The sequence below is a fragment of the Emiliania huxleyi genome (genome assembly GCF_000372725.1).
Source record: "Emiliania huxleyi CCMP1516 unplaced genomic scaffold EMIHUscaffold_4, whole genome shotgun sequence".
In the NCBI taxonomy this organism is placed as follows: domain Eukaryota; phylum Haptophyta; order Isochrysidales; family Noelaerhabdaceae; genus Emiliania; species Emiliania huxleyi.
The window spans coordinates 1,302,955-1,325,858 of NW_005198966.1; the positions used below are offsets into that span (position 1 = coordinate 1,302,955).

General features: G+C 66.0%; 5 protein-coding genes across 5 annotated transcripts; 2 read left to right on the forward strand and 3 right to left on the reverse strand.

Moving 5' to 3' along the window:
• Positions 1 to 753: 753 nt before the first annotated feature.
• On the forward strand, positions 754 to 5,243 carry EMIHUDRAFT_349933 (hypothetical protein; the record flags this gene model as incomplete). Its single annotated transcript, XM_005770619.1, has 2 exons — positions 754 to 1,671; positions 4,641 to 5,243. A coding segment is annotated over one exon (387 nt), but the record flags the coding sequence as incomplete, so codon positions are not given.
• A 5,260-nt stretch (positions 5,244 to 10,503) lies between these two features.
• EMIHUDRAFT_432339 (hypothetical protein) lies at positions 10,504 to 11,077 on the reverse strand. The gene has a single exon (XM_005770620.1). It carries the CDS (start codon positions 11,058 to 11,060, stop codon positions 10,683 to 10,685), a length of 378 nt encoding a protein of 125 aa, XP_005770677.1. The 5' UTR covers positions 11,061 to 11,077; the 3' UTR covers positions 10,504 to 10,682.
• Positions 11,078 to 17,666: 6,589 nt separating this feature from the next.
• On the forward strand, positions 17,667 to 18,848 carry EMIHUDRAFT_461383 (hypothetical protein; the record flags this gene model as incomplete). Its single annotated transcript, XM_005770621.1, has 3 exons — positions 17,667 to 17,987; positions 18,061 to 18,213; positions 18,327 to 18,848. Coding segments are annotated over 3 exons (730 nt in total), but the record flags the coding sequence as incomplete, so codon positions are not given.
• An 898-nt stretch (positions 18,849 to 19,746) lies between these two features.
• On the reverse strand, positions 19,747 to 20,450 carry EMIHUDRAFT_196400 (hypothetical protein; the record flags this gene model as incomplete). The annotated part of the gene is made up of 2 exons (XM_005770622.1): positions 19,747 to 20,072; positions 20,339 to 20,450. 2 exons carry the CDS (start codon positions 20,448 to 20,450, stop codon positions 19,747 to 19,749), a joined length of 438 nt encoding a protein of 145 aa, XP_005770679.1.
• A 1,709-nt stretch (positions 20,451 to 22,159) lies between these two features.
• Positions 22,160 to 22,567, reverse strand: EMIHUDRAFT_61625 (hypothetical protein; the record flags this gene model as incomplete). Its single annotated transcript, XM_005770623.1, has 1 exon — positions 22,160 to 22,567. The coding sequence occupies one exon, from the start codon at positions 22,565 to 22,567 to the stop codon at positions 22,160 to 22,162; it is 408 nt and encodes a 135-aa protein (XP_005770680.1).
• Between the last annotated feature and the right edge of the window lie 337 nt (positions 22,568 to 22,904).

A 22,904-nucleotide genomic window follows, 5' to 3' on the forward strand; every position in this document is an offset into this window, starting at 1 on the left:
GGCGGCCCCGCCGGCGCCCTCGAGAGTGGCGCAGCCGCACGCACATGCGAGCGCTCGCCGCCCCCCCCCAGAGAGGCGGGGTGGTGACGGGCGCCCGCGGCTGGTGCACGAGCGGGGATGGGGCCGCCCGCCCGCCGAGCCGCGCGTGGGCAGCGCAGAGGCAGCGCGAGCAGCCACGCCACGGCGCGGTAGCAGCGCCGCGCCCGGTGCACCAGCGACGGCGGCAGCTCTGAGCCCGGCCGCAAACCGCCTCGGGCATACAGGCAGTGCAGCGGGCATGCGACCGGGCATCGCCTCCAGAGCGTGCGCCGAGACGAGCACCCAATACCGCTCGCCGAGCCGCCGCCGCGGCAGCGGACGGCGCCGCGGCCCGGCCGGCAGCACGTCGCCAAGGGGGGGAGGCGAGCGCGCCCCACCGACGGTAAGGGGCACTGCCAGGCCCACTCGCCGGGCGCCGGGACGAGGAGAGGCGCACTGCCGTCAGCGCGGCGGATCGCACTGCAGACCGCAACGTCGCCGTACATATTGGCGGCGGGCGAAGACGAGCGTCGCGTCGCGCGGAGCGAGACGGTAGCGGCGGCGGCGTGTGAGAGCGGCAGAGGCGCTGCAAGGCGTGAGCGAAGGGCTGGGAGGCTCTCGCTCCTTAGCAAGCGCCCTGCCGAGCGCTGAGCGCGACGCCCTCGTCAGCGAGGCTGGAGAGGCGACCACAGCGCAGCGCGCGTGCAAAGCGGAGCGGCGGCTGGGGCGGCCGCCTCGCAGTCGCCCTCGAGAGTGGTCTGGCGCCCGCACACGTGAGCGCGCGCCGCCCCCCTCCTCCCGGAGAGACGGGACGGCGACGGGTGCCCGCAGCCGCGGCGCACAAGCGGCGACAGTGTCGCCTGCCTGCCGAACCACGAGTAGGCAGCGCAGGGGCACCACGAGCAGCCACGCGGTGGTACCGGCGGCGCTCCCGGCGCCGCAGCGGCGGCGACAGCTCGGAGCTCAGCCGCACATCGCCTCGGGCCCACAGGCAGTGCAGCGGGCACGCGGCCGAGCACGCCTCCAGGCACGCCTCCGGAGCGTGCGCCGAAGTGAGCACCAACGCCGCTCGCCGACCCGCCGTCGAGCGTAGCGGACTGGGCCGCGGCCCGGCCGGCAGCACGCGTCGCCAAGGGGGAGGGGCGAGCGTGCTCCACCGACGGCAGGAGATGCTGTCAGGTCCAGTCGCCGGGCGCCGGGACGAGGGGAGCGCGCTGCCACCGAGGCGGATCGCACTGCAGACCGCCACATCGCTGCAGAGCATGTCGGCGGCGGGCGAACCCCGGCGGCACGTTGCGCGGAGTGAGACGGCAGCGGCGGCGGCGTGCGAAGGCGCCGCAGAGCGGAGGGCGCCGGGCCAGCGGGAGGCTCGCTCCCCGGGCAAGCGACTTGCCGGGCACTGAGGGCGACGCTCTCGTCGGCGCGGCCGGAGAGGCAACCGCGGCGCAGTGCCCGCTCAAGTGGAGCGATGGCGGTGGCGGCAGCCCCGCCGGCGCCCTCGAGAGTGGCGCAGCCGCACGCACACGCGAGCGCTCGCCGCCCCCCCCTCAAAGAGGCGGGGTGGTGACGGGCGCCCGCGGCTGGTGCACGAGTGGCGATAGTGTCGCCCGCCCGCTGAGCCGCGCGTGGGCAGCGCAGAGGCAGCGCGAGCAGCCACGACAGGCGCGGTAGCAGCGCCGCGCCGGGGTACTAGCGGCGGCGGCAGCTCTGAGCCCGGCCGCAGATCGCCTCGGGCATACAGGCACCGGCAGCGCGGCGGGCATGTGGCCGGACACGCCTCCAGAGCGCGCGCCGAAGCGAGCATCGACACCGCTCGCCGAGCCGCCGTCGAGGCAGCGGACTGCGCCGCGGCCCGGCCGGCAGCGCGTCGCCAAGCGAGAGGCAAGCGTGCCACGCCGACGGCAAGAGGTAGCGCCGGGTCCACTCGCCGGGAGCGGGACGAGGAGAGCGCGCTGCTGCCACCGCGGCGGATCGCACCGCAAAACGCAGCGTCGCCGCAAGCGCGTCGGCGGCAGTGAACACGAGCGTCTCGTCGCGCAGAACGAGACGGCAGCGGTGGCGGCATGCGAGGGCGGCGGCGGCGCCGCAAGCGGACGTGACGGGCCAGGAGGCTCTCGCTCCTCGGGCAGGCGCCTCGCCGAGCACTGAGCACGACACCCTCGTCGGCGAGGCTGGAGAGGCGAGACCCCGGCGCGGCGCACGCTTAGAGCAGAGCGGCTGCGGGGCGGCGGCCTCGCCGTCGTCCGGCCGCACGCACCCGCACACACGCGCGCGCCGCCCGCCGCCCTTTCCATAGAGACGGGGTGGAAATGGGCGGCCGCGGCTGGCCAGCGAGTGGCGATGGTGCCGCCCGCCGGCCGAGCCACGTGTTGGCAGCGCGCAGAGGCCGCGCGAGCGGCCACGCCGTGGTGCCGGCGGCGCTGCGCCCGGTGAGTGAGTGAGCGACGGCGACAGCTCTGAGCTCAGCCGCACATCGCCTCGGGCACGCAGGCAGTGCAGCGGGCGTGCAGCCGAGCACGCCTCCAGAGCGTGCGCCGAAGTGAGCACCAACGCCGCTCGCCGACCCGCCGTCGAGCGTAGCGGGCTGGGCCGCGGCCCGGCCGGCAGCACGCGTCGCCAAGAGGGTGGTGCGAGGGTGCCCCACAGACGGCAGGAGATGCTGTCAGGTCCAGTCGCCGGGCGCCGGGACGAGGGGAGAGTGCTGCCACCGAGGCGGATAGCACTGCAGACCGCCACATCGCTGCAGAGCATGTCGGCGGCGGGCTAGCCCCGGCGGCACGTTGCGCGGAGTGAGACGGCAGCGGCGGCGGCGTGCGAAGGCGCCGCAAAGCGGGAGCGCCGGGCCAGCGGGGGGCTTGCGCCCAGGGCAAGTTCCTCGCCGAGCATTGGGCGCGACGCTCTCGTCGGCGCGGCCGGGGAGGCGACCGCGGCGCAGTGCCCGCTCAAGTAGAGCGGCGGCGGTGGCGGCGGCCCCGCCGGCGCCCTCGAGAGTGGCGCAGCCGCACGCACACGCGAGCGCTCGCCACCCCCCCCCAGAGAGGCGGGGTGGTGACGGGCGCCCGCGGCTGGTGCACGAGCGGGGATGGCGTCGCCCGCCCGCCGAGCCGCGCGTGGGCAGCGCAGGGGCAGCGCGAGCAGCCACGCCACGGCGCGGTAGCAGCGCCGCGCCCGGTGCACCAGCGACGGCGGCAGCTCTGAGCCCGGCCGCAAACCGTCTCGGGCATACAGGCAGTGCAGCGGGCATGCGACCGGGCACCGCCTCCAGAGCGTGCGCCGAGACGAGCACCCAATACCGCTCGCCGAGCCGCCGCCGCGGCAGCGGACGGCGCCGCGGCCCGGCTGGCAGCACGTCGCCAAGGGGGGGAGGCGAGCGCGCCCCACCGATGGTAAGGGGCACTGCCCGGCCCACTCGCCGGGCGCCGGGACGAGGAGAGGCGCACTGCCGTCAGCGCGGCGGATCGCACTGCAGACCGCAACGCCGCCGTGCATGTTGGCGGCGGGCGAAGACGAGCGTCGCGTCGCGCGGAGCGAGACGGTAGCGGCGGCGGCGTGTGAGAGCGGCAGAGGCGCTGCAAGGCGTGAGCGAAGGGCTGGGAGGCTCTCGCTCCTCGGGCAAGCGCCCTGCCGAGCGCTGAGCGCGACGCCCTCGTCAGCGAGGCTGGAGAGGCGACCACAGCGCAGCGCGCGTGCAGAGCGGAGCGGCGGCTGGGGCGGCCGCCTCGCAGTCGCCCTCGAAAGTGGTCTGGCGCCCGCACACGTGAGCGCACGCCGCCCCCCTCCTCCCGGAGAGACGGGACGGCGACGGGTGCCCGCGGCCGGCGCACGAGCGGCGACAGTGTCGCCTGCCTGCCGAACCACAATAGGCAGCGCAGGGGCACCACGAGCAGCCACGCGGTGGTACCGGCGGCGCGCCCGGCGCCGCAGCGGCGGCGACAGCTCGGAGCTCAGCCGCACATCGCCTCGGGCCCACAGGCAGTGCAGCGGGCACGCGGCCGAGCACGCCTCCAGAGCGTGCGCCAAAGTGACCCTTCACGCCGCTCGTCGGGCCGCCGAGCGGCAGCGGACTGCGCCGTGGCCCGGCCGGCCGCACGCGTGCCAGAGGAAGAGGCAGGCGCGCCCCGCCGACGGCAGGAGATGCTGTCAGGCCCACTCGCCGGGCGCCGGGACGAGGAAAACGCGCTACCGCCGCAGCGGCGGGTCGCGCTGTAGACCGCTACATCGCCGCAGAGCGTGCCGGCGGCGGGCGAGCCCCCGACAACAATACGCGCGGAGCAGGACGGCGGCGGCGGCGGCGTGTGAGGGCGGCGGCGCCGCCGCAGAGCGGGAGCGCCGGGCCAGTGGGAGGCTTGCCCCCCGGGCAAGCGCCTTGCCGGCATCGAGCGCGACGCTCCTGTCAACGCGGCCGGAGAGGCAACCGCGGCGCAGTGCTAAGTAGAGCGGCGGCGGTGGCGGCAGCCCCGACGGCGCCCTCGAGAGTGGCGCAGCCGCACGCACACGCGAGCGCTCGCCGCCCCCCCCAGAGAGGCGGGGTGGTGACGGGCGCCCGCGGCTGGTGCACGAGCGGCGATAGTGTCGCCCGCCCGCCGAGCCGCGCGTAGGCAGCGCAGAGGCAGCGCGAGCAGCCACGACATGGCGCGGTAGCAGCGCCGCGCCCAGGGCACCAGCGGCGGCGGCAGCTCGGAGCCCGGCCGCAAATCGTCTTGGGCATACAGGCACAGGCAGTGCGGCGGGCGGGCGGCCGGACACGCCTCCAGAGCGCGCGCCGAAGCGAGCACCAACACCGCTCGTCGGGCCGCTGACGAGGCAGCGGACTGCGCCGCGGCCCGGCCGGCAGCGCGTCGCCAAGCGAGAGGCGAGCGTGCCACGCCGACGGCAAGAGGTAGCGCCGGGTCCACTCGCCGGGAGCGGGACGAGGAGAGCGCGCTGCTGCCACCGCGGCGGGTCGCGCCGCAGAACGCAGCGTCGCCGCAAGCGCGTCGGCGGCAGTGAACACGAGCGTTTCGTCGCGCAGAACGAGACGGCAGCGGTGGCGGCATGCGAGGGCGGCGGCGGCGCCGCAAGCGGACGCGACGGGCCAGGAGGCTCTCGCTCCTCGGGCAGGCGCCTCGCTGAGCGCTGAGCACGACGCCCTCGTCGGCGAGGCTGGAGAGGCGGGACCACGGCGCGGCGCACGCTTAAAGCAGAGCGGCTGCGGGGCGGCGGCCTCGCCGTCGTCCGGCCGCACGCACCCGCGCACACGCGCGCGCCCGCCACCCTTTCCACAGAGACGGGGTGGCAATGAGCGGCCGCGGCTGGCCCGCGAGTGGCGACGGTGCCGCCCGCCGGCCGAGCCGCGCGTGGGCAGCGCGCAGAGGCCGCGCGAGCGGCCATGCCGTGGTGCTGGCGGCGCTGCGCCCGGTGAGTGAGTGAGCGACGGCGACAGCTCTGAGCTCAGCCGCACATCGCCTCGGGCACACCGACAGGGCGGGCATGCGACCAGGGCGTGCGCCGGAGCGAGCGCCAACGCCGCTCGCCGAGCTGCCGTCGAGGCAGTGGAAGGCGCCGCGGACTGGGTCGCGGCGCGATCGGCAGCACGCGCCGGCAGGGGCGAGCCGAGCGTGCCCCGCCGACGGCGGAGGTGTTGCCGGGTCCACTCGCCGGGCGCCGGGACAAGGGGAGCGCGCTGCCGCCACAGCGGCGGGTCGCACTGCAGACCGCCACGTTTCCGTAGAGTAGTCGGCGGCGGGCGATTCCCGACAGCACGTCGCGTGAGGCGAGACAGCAGCGGCGGCGGCGTGCGAGGGCAGCGGCGCCGCCGCAAAGCGGGCGCGACGGGTCAGGAGGCTCTCGCCCTTCGGGCAAGCGCCTTGCCGCGAGCGCCGAACCCGACGCCCTCGTCGGTGCGGCTGGAGAAGTGATTCTGGCGCAGCGCGCACTCGAGGCGGCGGCGGTGGCGGCAGCCTCGCCGTCGCCCTCGAGAGTGGTCCAGCCGCACACACACGTGAGCGCTCGCCGCCCCCCCCCCCCCCCAGAGAGAGGCGGTCGGGCGATGAGCGCCCGCGGCTGGCGCACAAGCAGCGATAGTGCTGCCCGCCCGCTGAGCCGTGAGTGGGCAGCGCCGAGGCAGCGCGAGCAGCCACGCCGCGGCGCTGACGGCGCCGCGCCCGGCGCACCAGCGAGTCGCACACCGCCTCGGGCCCACGGGCAATCTGTGCAGCGGGTGTGCGGCCGAGGATGCCTCCGGAGCGTGCATCGAAGTGTGCGCCAACGCCGACAAACATGGCGATCTGGCGATGCGCAGCGGCCGCGCGGCGCTCCACATGGCAGTCGCGGCCCAGCCAGAAGAGTCGGGAAGCCGAGCGGGCTTCGGGCTGATGCGGGCCACGAGCGGGCGCCGCTGCGAGCACGGCAGCCACGGCAGAGCCATGCGAGGATCCCGTCTCCAGCGAAACTCCCCTTCCTCAAAATCAATCCCAAACTTCGACGAGGCGAGAGAGCGCGCACAGACTGACGTCAGCTACGCTCCTGAAGGACACCTCTGAAAGGCACCTTCGTCTGAGGACGGCGTCTGAAGACGACGGCCTCTGGTCAGATTCGGTCTCGTCGCTAGACTCCGATTTCTCTTTGTCAGGCCATGTGCCGCTCGCTCGTCCGCCCAAGTGACTTGGACGCGCGGTCGAGGGCACCCCACCGTTCCTGGGGCGCGCTGGCGCTCACCGCTGGCGCTCACCAGCGGTCACCCCCCACCCATCCACCCTTTTGTCTTTGAGGCTGTCGCTCCGAGAAAACTTGTCTCGCAGCTGCGAGAAATTACCGTCTCTTGTGCGCGTCTTTGCCTGTGTGCAGTCTCCACCTCAGATGTCAGATACCCGTCTGGTTGCTGCATCTCCTCCGACGCAGCCCCTAAAAGCGGATCGATATCGAGAGAAGGGGCTCGTGGAGTGCGGCGTTTTTTTTATTTTGTTGCGGCTTTTGTGTGCACGTCGCTGCGCCTGCGGCACGTTCCGGAACTCTGTCAACCTACTCGAGTAGATAGTACAGCGCGTGGAGCCGGGTGGAGCGCGGTACCCTGCCACACCATGCAGCGCGCCGGGACGTAGCTGGGCGAACACGCTGCGCTAGCCAGGGGCCGGGGGGGCAAACAGCGCCTTGGCAACGCAAACTCGGTCTCTGCTCCCCGCTGCAGTCCCATGTCCGCTGTCAGCGCTGAGCTCATTCAGTGCTTATGGCTTTGCGAATGGGCTCCATCTCGTTGATAACCTTCCGAAGTTGCGCGTAGCGCTCGCGCAGCAGATCTCGCATCTTCTCCTTCTCGGCGGCCTCCTGGTGCATCTGCTTCTCCTTGGAGGTGCGCTCGGCCTTCTCCTTCTGTAGCTCGCTGCGCAGGCTCGTGAGTCCATTCTGTGCAACCATGAGCGCCTCCTCCCGCTGCCGGAGCACGTTCTGCTTGCTGGTCAGCTCGGACTTCTCGTGCTCCAGCGCCTCTCCTAAGCTCGACGCCTTGGAGGAGGCGTCGGCCAACTGGCTCTTCAGCGCCGCGTCCTCCTGCTGCGTCTTCTGCACTTGCCCTTTCAGTTTGTCCAGCGTAAGCTTGGCAGCCTCGATCTCCTCCTCACGCTTCCGGATCGTCCCCTCCTTCGCCTCCCCATTTTGCCTTTCCCGCGCAATCTGCGTGCGCAGGTCCGCAAGGTTGCTTTTGGCCTCACCGACCTCCGAGCTCAACGCCGACTTGTCCGCCGTTGCGCGCGACAGCTGCTCCTGCAGATTGGTGACGCCGTTATTGGCCTCTCTAAGCTGCTTCTCGCGTCCTTCGAGCGCCTTTGTCTGTGCCTCGTGCTGGCGCTTCTCGTCCTGCAAGTTGAGCCGCTCCGACTGCAGCTCCGCCCGCAGGCTCGTGGCGATCGTCATCTGTTCGTTGACTTGTTTTGTGAGCGTCGCATTGCTCCCCTCCGCGCGCACAAGCTTCTTACGCAGGATCGATATGCCATCATTGGCGACAACGAGCGCGGCCTCCTTCTCCTTCGCCTTCTTCTCGAACGACGCCCTCGCTTCCTCCGTCGTAGACACCAGCGTGTTCTTCGATTGCAGCTCGAGGCGCAGCACTGCGAGGCCAGCCTTGGCGTCCTTGAGGGCAGCCCCTCGTTCGTTGAGCTCGCTCTTTTTCTTCTCGTGCTCTGCCTTCTGGTGCTCTAGCGCCTCTTTCAGCTCCGCGGCGCCGCTGTTGGCTGTGGCAAGCAGCTTATCGCGCTCCGCGAGCGCCTTCGATGTTTCGAGCGCCTTGCGCTGCTCGTTCTGCAACTTGGCCTTCTCTTGATCGAGCACCTTCCTCAGCCCCGCGGCGTTCTCGCGGGCCTCTGCAATTTCCGTAGCGTGTGTAATGTTATGCTGCAGTGCGGCACGCAGCTGCTGTGCCAGGCGGATGGTCAAGGCCTGGATCTGCGCTACCTGCTCCTTCTCCATCGCCGCGTGTTGCGTCTCGTGTTTGTCGAGCTCCTTTTGCAGGTCAGAAGCCTTTTTCCACGCGCTCGCATACCTTTGGTACTGTGTGCTGTTGCTGTCGCGTGCTTGCTTCAAGGCCTCGACCAGCGCCTCGGCCTCCTGGCCGCGGACACGCAGCTCATCCTTTTGGCTCAGAATCTCTCCGGCCTTGGCGTCTGTCTCGCGCTTCTGTGTCTGCAGCTGAATTCTGAGGTCCCTGGTCAGCTTGTTGGCATTGGCATTAGCCTCTGTCATCAACTGATAGAGCGTCGCGTTGCTCTCCCGAGCCTGCCGCAGCTGCTCCCTGGACCAACGCAGCTGTTCCCGCACGCGGCGCGCTGCAGCCACGCCGCTGACCTCGGCCGCCACACCCTTCACCTGCCCAAGTATCTCGTCTAACGCGTCTGGTCTCTTGAGAAGCTCGCCAAATGCGTGAGGCAACTCACTCCATTTGTGTAGCCCGCCGAACACGTGTGGCCTGCTGCCACCTGGTTGTGGCATTCCGTCTATGACGACGAGCCCCTCGACCTGATTCACCATGTGCCGATACCAGGCAATGACCACACCTTGCGACACGAAGAGCATGAGCAGTGTGCACGTGCACAGGACAGCGGCGATGGTACTTCGCCCGTGCGGGCGCTGGAGGCTGGGCGTGCGGACCATAGCGCTGGTTGTTGCTGCGCCCACGACTACGAAGGAGTCTCGTAACTTTGTGGCGCTTTCGTTCAACGTAAGGCGTGGCTTTTCTACTTCGCACTTCTACTCGTGTGTGCCTGTGTTACTGTTATATGATAGTAATAGAGCAGTTTGGTCGGAGGGCGCCCGGGTCGCCCCGGAGCGGCCCCGCGCGGGGAGGTGGGTGGAGGGCGGGCGCCACGCCGTCGGGCAGGCCGCGCGGGGACGCAGCCGGGGCCAGCGCGCGGCGCTAGAGGGCCGGGCGCAAACTTGTGGCACCTGCACTGGCACCGGCACCTGGGTGCCGCGAGTTTTGGTGGTTCGAAATGCGGAGCGCGCAGTCCGTTGTGGTTCGAAACGCGATGCAAACCTAAAGCAAAGAAATGGAGCTCGGGATTCAACTCAAGAGTTTCCATTGGACAGCACAAAATCACAAAATCCGGCCCGATGCAGTCGCGGCCAGAGTATCAAGTACCAAAAATAAAATATTCTTAGCTTCAAGCCCCCCTCCGAGACTAGAGACACCCACACACACACCAGTAACAGACCGGTGGGACTGCCCCCCGCCCCCACTTGCCCTCTGCCTGACTGCATAGGATAGCGTGCCCCGATAACGGCGACACACAGTGGGGGACACCACGCAAGGAGAGGGTGCGAAGGCAAGATTGGGGTGCTAGGTGGTGGGACCAATGAGGGGGGAGGGCGGGGTCCTGTGCGCTGTGGGGGTGAAATGTTGCGCGGCGAATTCGAGCCTACCCCCTCGCCGCGCCGATCCTCTGTGTGTAGCGATGCGCTGGCGTGCGGCGCGCGCGTGCTGTGCGCGTGTGCGTGTTGGATTCGCGTGTGCGTCTGTGTGTGCTGCGCGCGCGCCGCCGGTGTGTGCTGTGTGTCTCTCCTCTTCCTTCTCCCCTTCTTGTATGCTTTGCACATCGCGTCGATTCCTTTTCGCGTGAGCACCAACCTGAAGCCCGCCCAGCAGCTGAACCGCTCCCTAAGTCGAAGGAGCATCATCAGTCTCACCCACTTCGCTCGCTGCCCACCGTATGACATCTTATGAGACCTTACTTAAGAGTATGTCCTCGTCCGGTTTGCATGCAGCCACCGTCGGTAGCTAGTAGCTAGTAGTTCTGTGTCTCGCTCGCTGCTTGCTCCCGGAACTTGCTACATGCTAGAGCTGGCTCCGGCTCGCGTTCGTGCTGTGCTAGCACCATGCCCAAAGCCCCAATGGATTGCCAATGCCAGCGCTCTCTCCCCACGGGCACAGCGGGCTCAGGTGCATAATGGACCATGGTGCTTTGGTGGGGCGGGCGGGCTTTCTCTCGCGCGTGAGAGAGGTGGCCGGCCGCGTGTGCTGTCGGTATACTGTAGTTCTCTCTTACCAAAAGTACAGACACATGGACACGCGACATGACACCTTCCTTCAACTCGCCGTGGCGTGTTGGGCGATGGGAGATGGGCAAGGGCGACACCAACACATGCGGAGCCGCCGCAGGATGACCCTAACTGGGAAACGCCGGTGAGGCGTGCCTCACTCACACTCGCATCCTCGGAGAGGCCGCGCTGAAGCCATCCTCGATCGTCGCGACAACGGCAGCAGTAGGCGTCTCCCGTTTCGGAAATCGCAGCCAGCTCAGCATGGCCATGAGCCGCCCCTGCTCCTGCTGGTCCGGCAAGGCCTTTGGCCGGTCAGCCCGGATCTCTGCGAGACTCCGTTTGTATGGAACTACCGCTGCCACTGGCTGAGCATCGCCATGCCCTCTCGATGCCGTCCAGCTGTAGCGAGGAGCGGTCTCGCCACGCAAGCAGCTGGTGCAGCGCAACAGGAGCAGAGCCAGAAGCTGCAAAAAGATTATCGCTGCCAAGAGGCCAACCAGTGCGAGCAGGCAGGCGCTACCGCTGACAGGGTCCATGAAGGAGCAAGTGAGTGGTTGCCGGGCCGACCCAAGGAGAAGCCGAAATTCGTTTACTCTTTTCAGTGGCTCCCGTGGGAGGACTCTGCTGTTTTCGCGTTTTGTCACAGCGAAAAGAGAAGAAACACCGAGAGACTTAGTGAGAGAGATTTTTAGCAATACCAAACAACTCTAACACTCACACATCATTTGGGGCCTGGAGCCCTGTTCACATAAACGCAAAACAAAACACACATCTCTCTCTCATAAACGCACAACCCCGGGCCCTGTTCACGCGTTGTTTGTTTGAGAGAGAGAGATTTTTAGCAATACCGAACAACTCTAACGTTTTGTTTGTTTGTGTGAGCAGTGACCATGGACCCCTCACCAGATTTTTCCTTTTTCTCTTCGCGGCGGTATCTAGACATGAAAGCGATGAAAGAACTTCAAAGAGTGTGCGTGCGTCCGCAGCAGAACATGTACATGAGCCTGGCAAGCAGCAACGCCGCCGCCGGGTGCGGAACGTCGTGCCCGACCGTCAACAACTCGCAAGCGGAGTGCGCGGTTGGCATCAGGCATTGGTCGCAGCGCGTATGCTGCAGCGCCGCGTGTGGCCTGTGTGGCAGAAAAACCTAGATGCGCGTGTCCTTTTCCCTGCCATGAACCCGCGTCCGATCCCGTTGCACCGACCCCACCAGCACCACCAGCCTCACCCATCGGCCGCCAATGCGTGTCACTATGCATGTCTTTGCGCACACCGAATCACCTTAGGTGGCAGCGGCTGCTCGCGCCGCCCGGGCGGAGCAAAGCAATGCTGCCGGCCGGCCATCTTGCTGCAAGGCACACGCTCAGATTCACACGCACTGTCTCACTCCCTTGTCTTGGCTTTTTATATGGTGGACGAATGGGGCTTCTTCCTGGCTTCTTCCCCCTTTTGCCCCATACACACGCTCCTCACCGCTTCTCATCGCCTCACCAAGGTGTGCGTTGTCAGACCCCGCAAGAAGTCGCCTGCGTCCTCTCGAATGCCACAAGTTACGGCGCGGCTGGCGCGAGCGTCGCACGGCGGCGGAGGCCGGCGTCCCGTCCGTGGGCCGGCATTGCAGGCTCATCTCAGCTAGTCACGGAAGATCACACCACACTTCCACGAGCCTCCTCGCCGACAACGTAGGCAGCAAGGGCGATGGAGGGAAAGGCTCGCTCGAAGAGCTCCACTCAACCACCGCGACAAGCCGGCCGCCTCGCCTGCTGATTGTCTACCACATCCCCAAGACGGGAGGCTCGAGCCTCGTGCACTGGCTGAAGAGCCTGCTGGCTGCAAAGGAGCGCGGTGGGCCACTGCACCGGGCGTGCCGCTGTTGGCGCCCAGCTCTGTGAAGACGTCTCTTCTTCACAGCACACCATACTGTCAATAGCTCTTCGTGTACGGCACAGAATCATGCTTCTTTGCGCGCTTCCCGGACATTTTCCCGCACTTCAGAGGCGCCAGCCGGGGGAGGGGCTTGCCGTTGTGGTTGCTGTGGGGGTCCGCTGGACGCGAGGGAAGACGGGTGGGCTGGATAGGGCGGGGGGCTGAGCGTGTGCTTCACCTCACTTTGCCTCAGGGCGGTGGAAGCCCGAGCTGTGCGGCGAGAGGCTAAGGTGGCAGGCGGAGAGCGTGGCGATAGAGTTCCATCCTCGCAGAGAGCACACCTTCCTTCGCTGGCCATCGATGGGCAAGTGCGGGCAGCTCGAGGAGCCCCACCTGCCCTGACGTGCACATAACTCGTTTGCTACACGCCCTGTAGGTACTGGCAGCACGTGGCGCCGCACTTGCCCGCCCTGCGCCGGCTGTACGACCAGCGCGGGGGCTCCATCACCACCGTGCTCTGCCTACGCGACCCGGCCAGCCATATGTTGCTCCTGGGATCGGATCTTGCAGCACCGTGTGGAGGCGCTTTTCCACACCCGCGCTTGTGAGCAGGCGCTCATGGTATCGCATGTGGCCCTCTCGGCGAGCCTCCCCCCTCTCCGGCGAGCAGCAGACCGAGCCATTCGCCGCATGGGCATCCTCCGACGAGTCCCTGGGGCTGCAGCTTCGCGCGCTCGTCCCCGACATCGTCGACCAGTCGACGACGAGGGACGGTGCGAACGCGCCCGCCGCCAGCTGGCGGTCGACGTTCGCCGAGCTTCCAACGGCAATGCAGCGGCTGCGAGGCTTCGACTTGGTTGGCGCGCTCGACTGCGCGACGCGGCTGTGGGGCCAGATTGGCCGGCGAATGGGGTGGGAGGGCAGCTTTGAGGCGCGTCTCGAGGCACAGGTCCAGTGGGGACTAACCCACAGGCCGAGGAACATGGGGCCGCGCCCGCCCCGCGAAAGGCTCGAGATGCAGCGGCTGGCCGACGCGACGGCAACGGCGAACCTGAGCGTGGCAGAGGTGTCCGACGTCGCGCGCGCCGCGGCGGTGGACATGCCGCTGTACGAGGAGGCGCTGGCGCGGTGCTAGAGATATTAAGAAGCAAAGAAAAATAAAGAAAGGGGTAACCAAACTAGGGAGGGAGGAGGACAGACGTCCCCACCTTGCAGGATTTTGCAAGGGCGGGGTGGGGAAGAAGGGCTGAAAAGAAAAGAAAACAAAAGGGGTGCGCCAGCGAGGGATGGGAGGAAAAGGGTCACGCTCTGTTGGATTTCTTCTGGCTGTGTTAGTGCGCTTGGTCGAGTTTCTTCTTCTTGGCGCTGGGTTCTGCGCTTCTCTCGACCGAGAGCGCTAGCCTCTACCCCTTCGGTCCGTCGAATCTCGGCGCGGCAGATGCGACGCCGAGACTGACGAAACCTCCCTGTGGTGGGCTGCTGAGCCTCCCCCACACACGAGAACACCACTGGGACACCCATGACACACTAGAACAGGTATGCCACGAGGCGGGATGATACTAGACGTCTCGGACGAGACTCGTCACTCGACGGAAACCTAAATCGTGAACATCGGGTTGCTGCGCGGCGGGTCAACCCCATTATGCGCAGTCATCCAGATGTCAACTGCACCTCAGACAGTCGCCGGCGTGGGCGGGAGGGGCGACTGTATCTGAAGGCGCGGTAGCGGTAGACGGGCAAGCCACAGCTGGCAAGATGCCGATCGCCATTGACCTTGCTCGAGCCGCGGCGAGCCCTGAAAGTGGAGCGTGTCAGGATCGATTGCTCGGCTGTGAACTGACCTCGCTGTGAATGTGACCGCCGTCACAGACACTATTGTCCATGAATGGTAGACTGAGAGTAGAGTAGAATCGGGTCGAGCGACCGGCCCAGTCGACCGTCCCCTCCCCTCAGCAGAGCGGGCGAGAATCCTAAAGGATTCACGCCTCCTCTGCCAGGGGCCCCTCCACTCGCCTGCACCTGCTCGAACCCTGAGCACTGTGCGGCGTTGCACGCTCGAGGTCGTGCATGATGTAGTAATCATTGTCTTGAGTAATGCGCTTCTCTCGACCGAGAGCGCTAGCCTCTACCCCTTCGGTCCGTCGAATCTCGGCGCGGCAGATGCGACGCCGAGACTGACGAAACCTCCCTGTGGTGGGCTGCTGAGCCTCCCCACGCTCGACCTTTGAGGTAGTATGATGGAAGGTCGATGCCCGGAACGGCCTAAGCTCAGCTGAACCCCACGCATAGACCTCCTCGAATCACCTCAAAGGTAAGGGATGGCAACTGGCGGTTGAGTCGCTGACGTCGCACGACCATGCGCCCGAGAGACCGATCGTGATTATCGACCGATCTCGCAACTATCCCAGCGAGTAGTCCGGTGCTCCGGTAAAACCCCCCCGCCCCCGCCGTAGCGATGACGATGAGGAAATAGCACCCGACGCGAGTCGGGCCTACACTCGCTTGGGTGGCAAGCACGCCACAGTTGCACTCATCAACAGTGTCAAACACCGTTGCCACTGTCGACTTAAACGATAGCAGCTGCCGACCTGATTGCTGCTTCGTCGTGACCCAAATTTTAACTGAGCGAGTCGATGATCCTGCCCATACGGTCTGCTGCTTCGACGTCGAAGAGCATTACTCCGACCGTGTCGTCAATCGACCATTGTTGCCCCATCGACGACATCGGCCGAAATCATGCGTCGCGCAAGGCAATTGAAAGATCGACCACGAGTGGATCGATCAACCTGCCCATCTGGCGTGCGCCCAGAGCTGGTCTGGTAGCAGCCAGTGGATCTCTCTGAATCTGAATCCGAGCGTGAGACTAGTCAAGCATCTACTCAAAGTCCCTACACAGAAAGAGGCGAGTGAGGGACGCTCTCGGCGGATCTCTGGACAGCCTCGGCCGATCTCGGCCCACCTCGGCCAATCTCGGCCAATCTCGGCCAATCTCGGCCAACCCCGGCCAACCTCGGCCGACCTCGGCCAATCTCGGCCAACCTCGGCCTATCTCGGCCAGCCTTGGCCATCCTCGTCCACCCTTGGCCCACGCGCCAACCACCTCGGCCCACGCGCCCAACAACCATGGCCCACGCGCCAATCTCCCATCAGTGGTCGATGGCGGGCCCATCGAGTGCCCTCCCGCCATCGCCTCCGGCAACGCCCCAGTCGAGTCCGGTGTCATCAGTGACAGGTCCATCCGACCGAACCGAACCCGCCCGACATCCTCGGCGGCCGTCTCTCAGGCCCTACGCCACGCGGGCCGAAGGGTCAGAGATTGACCGTGGAGCGCGCCGCACTCGCCTGTTGCCCCACACGAACACCACGATCCCCATTTAGGACGGGTAGTCGTGCGGGGCGCTCCCAGTCACACCGACTTACTCGGGAGCGTGTTGACGGCGCCACATACCTCCATAACTACTCGGAGGGCGGCATGTCGTGGCCCGTCCCCCGCCCTTGAGGGCGTCGAGACGGGGCCGACCGCGTCTGCCGTAATGAACGGCGGCGAGTGAGGTCGACCCTCGCCCATACCTCCATCCACGGCCATGCGACACGCGGAAGAAAGCTGAACGGGAGCCTAGGGTCGGTCGGCAGCAGCCCGCCACCTGCAGGCTGCTGCTCGACCGCCCTGGAATCAAAGGCGGGGATGCCAACCTCTCGTCTGGCCCACTGAATGTATGTCGCCCGTACCCGGCCGCTGCTCCCGGCAGTAACACGAATACGGTTGACTGTCCATCCGGACATTCGAAAGTATCAACTCGCACCCGGTCCCCGCTCCCGGCAGGAACACGAGTACGAGCCAGTTGGGTTCTGCTCCCGGCAGGACCAACAACTGAAGATACTCTCGTCTCCCACGCTCGGTCCCTGAGACCAGTTACACGAGCGCGAGAGTCAGCCGGGCCCCGCTCCCGGCAGGACCACAGCTGAATTCAGCGAGCGTACAGGCTCGAGGTGGCATCGCCTCCTGATCCGCAGCGGTTGCGTCGCTACGAGTAGTACGCTCGCGGTTCACCACCCTGCACCGAGCAGAGCGCGGATCCAGAGCATATTTCATATAGATCCGCAAGGCAAACCACGGCGACCATCCCGCTGACCACAGCAGTCCATACTGTGGCCACGGCCTCGCGTCGTTGCTTCCACGCGCTGTCTGCAGAGCCCGTCAATACAAAATCCCCGTCAGGCGCAGACCCGTCTGAAGCCGCTGCTGACGCACAGCCGGCGGGTCAATCAGACACTGGGTGCTGGCCGTCGATGGGCTGAAGTGTGGGTTGCAGGGACAGCGCGCGAGGAACTGAAGCAGAATGCATCGGTCTGCGTCCTATCGACGCCAGACTCGACCATATGCCGACTACCTGCCTCCATTGCGGAGGTAGGCGAGGATGGACTGCCACTTGGCATCTGTCCAAGTCTGGGGAACCGCACTGGCATCAAAGATAGTGCCAGAGAGGCGCCCCAAACCACTGCAACGGTAACGACACTGGCATAGCTCGCCGGATTGTTGGCCTCGCAATGGCGACCCACCATCGAGGCGTCAGCGGCCGAGCAGTATCCAGATGCTGTCGCGTAGGCCGGCCGGGACCACATCGGTGAGCTGACCCAGCAGAACCTCGACGACAACAGACATTCAACGCACACCAGTTACTTTGACTGTGCGCTGACTCACGGGTCCCCGCGCCCGTAGAGGAAGCGAGGCAGTCGAAAGACGAGCTCGGTGCCGTCAACGACGACACTCGGCTCGGCTGCACCCACCGCCACCACGGCAATCGCACCGACAAAAACGATAAACGTAGAGAACCGCAGGAAAGCATGGCACCGCACGCGCCAGCAAGGCACGAATGACGTCTGAGCGAAGCCAAGCCTCTCTGCGACTGTATCATGCGACTGTATCTGAAGGCGCGGTAGCGGTAGACGGGCAAGCCACAGCTGGCAAGATGCCGATCGCCATTGACCTTGCTCGAGCCGCGGCGAGCCCTGAAAGTGGAGCGTGTCAGGATCGATTGCTCGGCTGTGAACTGACCTCGCTGTGAATGTGACCGCCGTCACAGACACTATTGTCCATGAATGGTAGACTGAGAGTAGAGTAGAATCGGGTCGAGCGACCGGCCCAGTCGACCGTCCCCTCCCCTCAGCAGAGCGGGCGAGAATCCTAAAGGATTCACGCCTCAGTAGCAGCGAGCCGAAGCGAAGCGAGGAGCGAAAGAAGTCTCCGCTGTCACGCTACGTCTCCAAAGTTTGTTATGGCCTCTCGAGCGAGCCTGCTGCTGCTCCTCCTCTCCGCCTCCTCTGCCGCCACCCTCGGCGTCGCGTCGGGCGGCGTCGCTCGCGACGCGCTCTTCACGGAGCTCGACCGGCTCCCAGTCTTTGTGCTCGCCAACGCCGGCCGACAGCCGCTGCAGTACACGCGAGACGGGGTCGACCTCGCCCTCTTCTACGAGGACCCACGCGACGCCGAGGCTGCGCTGGTTGAGGCAGTCGACTCGTACCCCACGCTCGGCCTCCGGCTGCAGCCGACAGGGCTCGGAGGCGCACTCCGCCTCGCCCTCGACGGCGGACGCGCGGTGCTTCTTCCGGGCGACGGCTATCGCATCGTAGCCCAGCCGAGGCTGAGCGTCCGTGCACTCTGCGTCTCAGGTGCTCGTGCCGGGCGGGGCCAACCTCGCTGCGGCCAAGGCGCTGCCTCCGATCCTCGCTAGCGGCGCAGAGGCTTGGGGCGCGGTGGGCACGCTGCCGCTCTTCGGGTGCCGCGCGCTGCGGAAGCCGCTCGACGACGAGCCGGGGGCGCTGGTGACGCCCCTCTTCCTCTCGCACGAGGCGCGAGAGCACCATCCACGCCCTCGCCCTCGCCCCTGCCCTCGCCCTGCTCAGCGGGACCTTCCCTGCCCGCGTGGCCGCCGCAGGACGCGCGGGAGGCACTCGCCGCCGCCGCAGGGACGGACGACCCCGCTTCGCGCGGGCTCCTGCTGGAAGCTTGCGCGCTTAGCAGCCTCGCTGAGCAGCTGGTCGCAGGACGAGTTGACGGCCCTTTCCTGTTCGTGCCGTCGCGCCGCGCCGCTCGGTTCTGCGCCGAGCTGCAAAGCGGCGGCTCCACCGCCGCTGTGCCGCCGACAGGAAGTCTCGTGGCGGAGGGCGCTCGCCCGTGAACAGGGGCTCTGACCGTCCGCAATTTCTGGTGATAGGGAGCAGAGCTGGGGGCGCCGCGCGCCGTTCGCTCACGTCCTTGTACGGCAGCGGCGGTGGAGGCGCTGGGCTCTTTCCGAGCTAGCCTCACCAGGCCGCACCGCGCCGCAGATTCCTCTCTCGCCGTCTGGGCCACACAATCCAGCCACCTACACTCACCGATGGGGTTGGTACAAGAGTTGCCGTTTCGCCCTTCTCGCGTAATTTTTGGGGTCAGAAACAGAATTTTGGTATAGACCGTACGTACGGCTTTATTTGGAATTTGCTCTCGACTCTCGTCTCCGCTCAGCGACCTCGAGACTTTGGCTCATGGCGGTCGATGGTGACACCGTGACACCCCTGAGAGAGGCGTGAGGGAACCTCGAGAATATGGAGCACCTCTGTGTTGCTCTGAGCGTCTGTGTGTCTTTGGCGTGAGTGAGACGGCATCCGCACAGCCTCCTCTCAGCCTGTCAGCAACACAGCGTGTCGCACGTGGCGGTGTGGTAAGCAGCGAGGGCGGCAGCACGTGCTGCAGCTGGCTGTTCAGCCCCCTCCGCGCCCGCCGCCTGCGGTTGGCCGATGGCATTTTGGCAACAAAGTGGAGGCACAAATGCCAAATCCAAGATAACTTTTTCCAGCTGGTACGGCGCTGACCTCTCGTCAAAAAGTAAGCTGTTACTTCGAGAGAGCTCGCTGAGAGCTTTCACATGGTGTGCGAGCCGTTTTCTGACCCCTACGGGGAGGCTATTCCGACATTTCCACTCGTTTGTGGGTCACCATGACCTCAGCCAGAGCCGGTGGGGTCAGCGGCCCCCCTGCTGCTGGTGTTCACTGCTGTCCCGTGTGTCCGCACGGCGTGCGTTGTGTGTACGGCTGGCTCTATAGTTCGTACGAACGACTACGACGCAGCTGGCGACCCGACGGGGCGGGGGTGCTCGATGCGCCCCGGTGGGCATCTCACACTGCCACATATCACAGATCATATTGTGTCCCCGCCCTGCACGTGATCTTGGTCCTCGGACCCGAGAACGATTTTACGCTCAGAACCAGCATGTACAATACCGTTCAGTCGCTCCGCCGCCCGCGCGATGGACACTCCTCGACATTAGGGTTGGGCTGTCTCTGTCTAGCATGCCAGCGAGACACGGAGCGCTACCGTCATAAGTTGTACTCAATGGTCGGCGCGGGGCTGGTCGCGTAGTACGGCTCCCACCCCTCGCGTGGGGGCAGCGGCTGATCACCATTGATGGTGTAGATGCCCACGCGGTCAATGTCATCTGTGATGGCCCAGCAGTGCGGCGTATCGCCGTCCTCCCAGTTGATCAGAAAGTCGCCACCTGACTTGCGATACTGTGGTTTGCCGCAGTGCTCGCTGTCGAGCTGGTAGATGCCGTTGACGTGCTCAAGGCCTGCGCCAACAACGCAGAGCGACAGCGGCGGGCCGCCCTCCTCTTGGGCCGACGCCCCGGCTTTTGCTTGGCGGCCTGCTTCGCGCGATTCGCCTTGATCTCGTCGAGTTTGAGCGCGGCGGTGTGAAGCTGTGAACGAAATCTTGGCCCACTTGCGCGATGCGTTCTGCGGAGAGCGCATGCAATACTTGGCGAGGATGCCAGCGGAGAAGTAGTTGGCCAGCAGCATCTCGGCATTCAACTACTCACGCCCACCCATGCATGCACTTGAGTACAACTGTAGCTTCTTTCTCCAGGCAGGAGACAATTGTCGGCAGGTCGTCGGACGGATGCGGCGGCACTGAGCATGCTGGGAACGCTTGTTTCGTTGCCCTCGACGATCGACGCGAGGCAAAGGCGAACGCTCGGCGACACGTTCGCCTTGTGGGCGCCAAGCGCTGACGTCTTTGACATGTTAAAGTTAGTTGGAGGCTGCGCAGGTTCCCGGTTCACAGCCTTGTTATTGACAAGAAACTACGTCCTATGACGCTGTGCGCTGGTCTGTGAGAGGTTGAGGTGCGAGCCCTGGAGGCCCTGGGGATGGGGGGAGACTACCCGCGGGCCTAGAAGGCCCGCGCGCAGAGGGGTGGGACATTGAGATTTAACATTCTGTTGAGCGTGTGGACCACTTGTCCGATGTCCAGCGTCGGCGCGTAGCTCGGGTCGTACAAGTACTCACCGGGCTCAGCGGCATTGCCATGGTAGGCCAGGCCCACCTTATACCGCAGCGCAGCGCGAGCCTGCATGTGCTCGTGCAACCCCACCTTGGAAGGCAACTCGCCGCGAGGCCAGCCCTCCTCCAGGAGGACCTGCTTGCGGCGCGCTGCCGACGAGGGGTTGAGGAGGTCGTAGTCGCCAAGGTCTTCTGCCTCCCAGGCAGGGCGGAAGGCCCGTTCACAGCTTCCCGGGACAGCCCGAGGGAGAAGAGACAAGAGTTGAGGTTAGAACTGGTGGTGTGCGGCTGGGCGGTGGGTGGGACGGTGGGCTGCTTTTTGATTCGGCAGATGGCCTTCCCAATCGGTGTTAACACAGTGAACCGGGAAGGTATTCCGAGTTTTCCGACCTAGCCACAGGCAGGCAGGGCCCTCTTCATGGAGATCATGGACATGGTGATTGGTTGGTGTCTCTCTGAGCACTGAGGCGAGGTCGGGCTGCTTTCTTTCTTTGTCTGTTGCCCGAACTCTTGCTGTAAGCCCGCGTAACGATCGAGATTTCGAATCGCGTAAAAACATTTAGCAAAAGGTGGCCCCGGGGGCATATTGAAGAGTCACAGGATCCACGCTCTGCACGTCGTAGAGAAGGGACGCGCGAGAGCGCGACCGCGGTCGTCGGCAGGCCCGAGCTCAAGATGTTTGCCACACTACTGTCATCTCTGATTGCGGCTGCTGCATCTCTGGTTCGCGCCACGCTACGCATACTGACAGGCGGCAAGACGTCTGCCAGCGAGCAAGAGGAGGCTCGGAAAAGACCTGTGCCGGGATCTCCCAAGTCGGTGCTGGGTGTCGCTCACATTGATCGGCGAACACGATATTCAGGTCTTGGCCCGGCTGAGATCCGCCGGGAGCAGCGCGTCTTACCGCAGAGAACAGGACCTCTTCGGCCCGCGACGCTTCCAAGGCCTAGCCTTAGCACTCGGCCTCAGCAGTGGTCCGGGAAGGGGTAAAGCTGCCTCGTGAATGTCCTTGGCCCTCATTGGAGGTTGCTCTTGACACGTCCTGGGCACTGGTGGGCGGCGCATTGGGTCTACGCGTTGTCATTGCGTGCTTCTGTGTTCTGACACGCTACCCACCCAGCTGTAGAGCTTGCTGTCGCTGCTTGCTGTGCGAGTGAGTAGTCATGTACCTTGGTTAATCCCTCTTAGTTAGTGATCTCCACCCAAAAGCCCGGCCTGCGTCACTGAAATACTCCGCGCAATAGAAACGAACACCCGCCCCCACCCCGAGACGGCGCGCCCTCTCCCCCCCCCCCCCGCATCATCCCCGCGGCGCGCAGCTCTCTCGCTAGCTCAGCGCCCCAACCCCCTAGTGGCCCGTCAGTGCCGCCCTCACGCCCGTCACCAGCCAATCGTCTCTGACTCATTCGATGACCTCTCACCAAAATGTGCTTCTCCTTCGTATCGAGGGCTAACTCTCGCTGTCGGGAGGGGGTGGGGATTGGAACTGGAAGATGTGCGCGAGCAGCGGCACGCTGTCGCCCATATCGCTGCCAACTCGCGGCCCCGTGCCCTGGGGGGACAGACGTGCAAGCATCTGCGAGATGATGTTGTTGGCAGGAGAGGGGACCGCGGCCGCTGACGTTGGGCTGGAGGCGTCAGGTTCGGCCGCAGTGCTAGACGGGGTAGATGCCGCATCGCCCACCGCTGCACGGCAGGTTGGGCAGGTGGCGTGGCGGCGGAGCCAGGGTGCGACGCATGCACGGTGAAAATGGTGGCCACACGGCAGCCGCACGCAGCGGCCTCCTTCCTCGAAGTCGTCGCGGCAGACAACGCACGCGCCTTCTGGCGCCTCGACGTCCGGAAGGGAGTCCAGCATCGCCTCGGTTGCTGGCTCGGGACCGGAAGAATCGGCCCCGCCCATGCGGATGAGGACTCGCCCCATGGGAAGGTCCTGCGCCAGCTGGTGTAGGATCGTGGAGTGCACAGCATCATCGAGTTGCCTCTCCCGCCTCATGCGTTCGCCACGGCGCGGGCGCTCTTGCTGGAAGATCGGACGTGGCGGAGGCGGCGGCCAGAGGATATCATCTTCTTGTCGCAACTGAGGCTGCGCGTTTTGCGGTGGCACTGCAGCGCCGCTTGGTATGTGGATGTTAAACGTCATGGCCGGTGCCGAAGTTGGTGCTGGCAGCGGCTCGGTTGGTGGACTTGTTGCT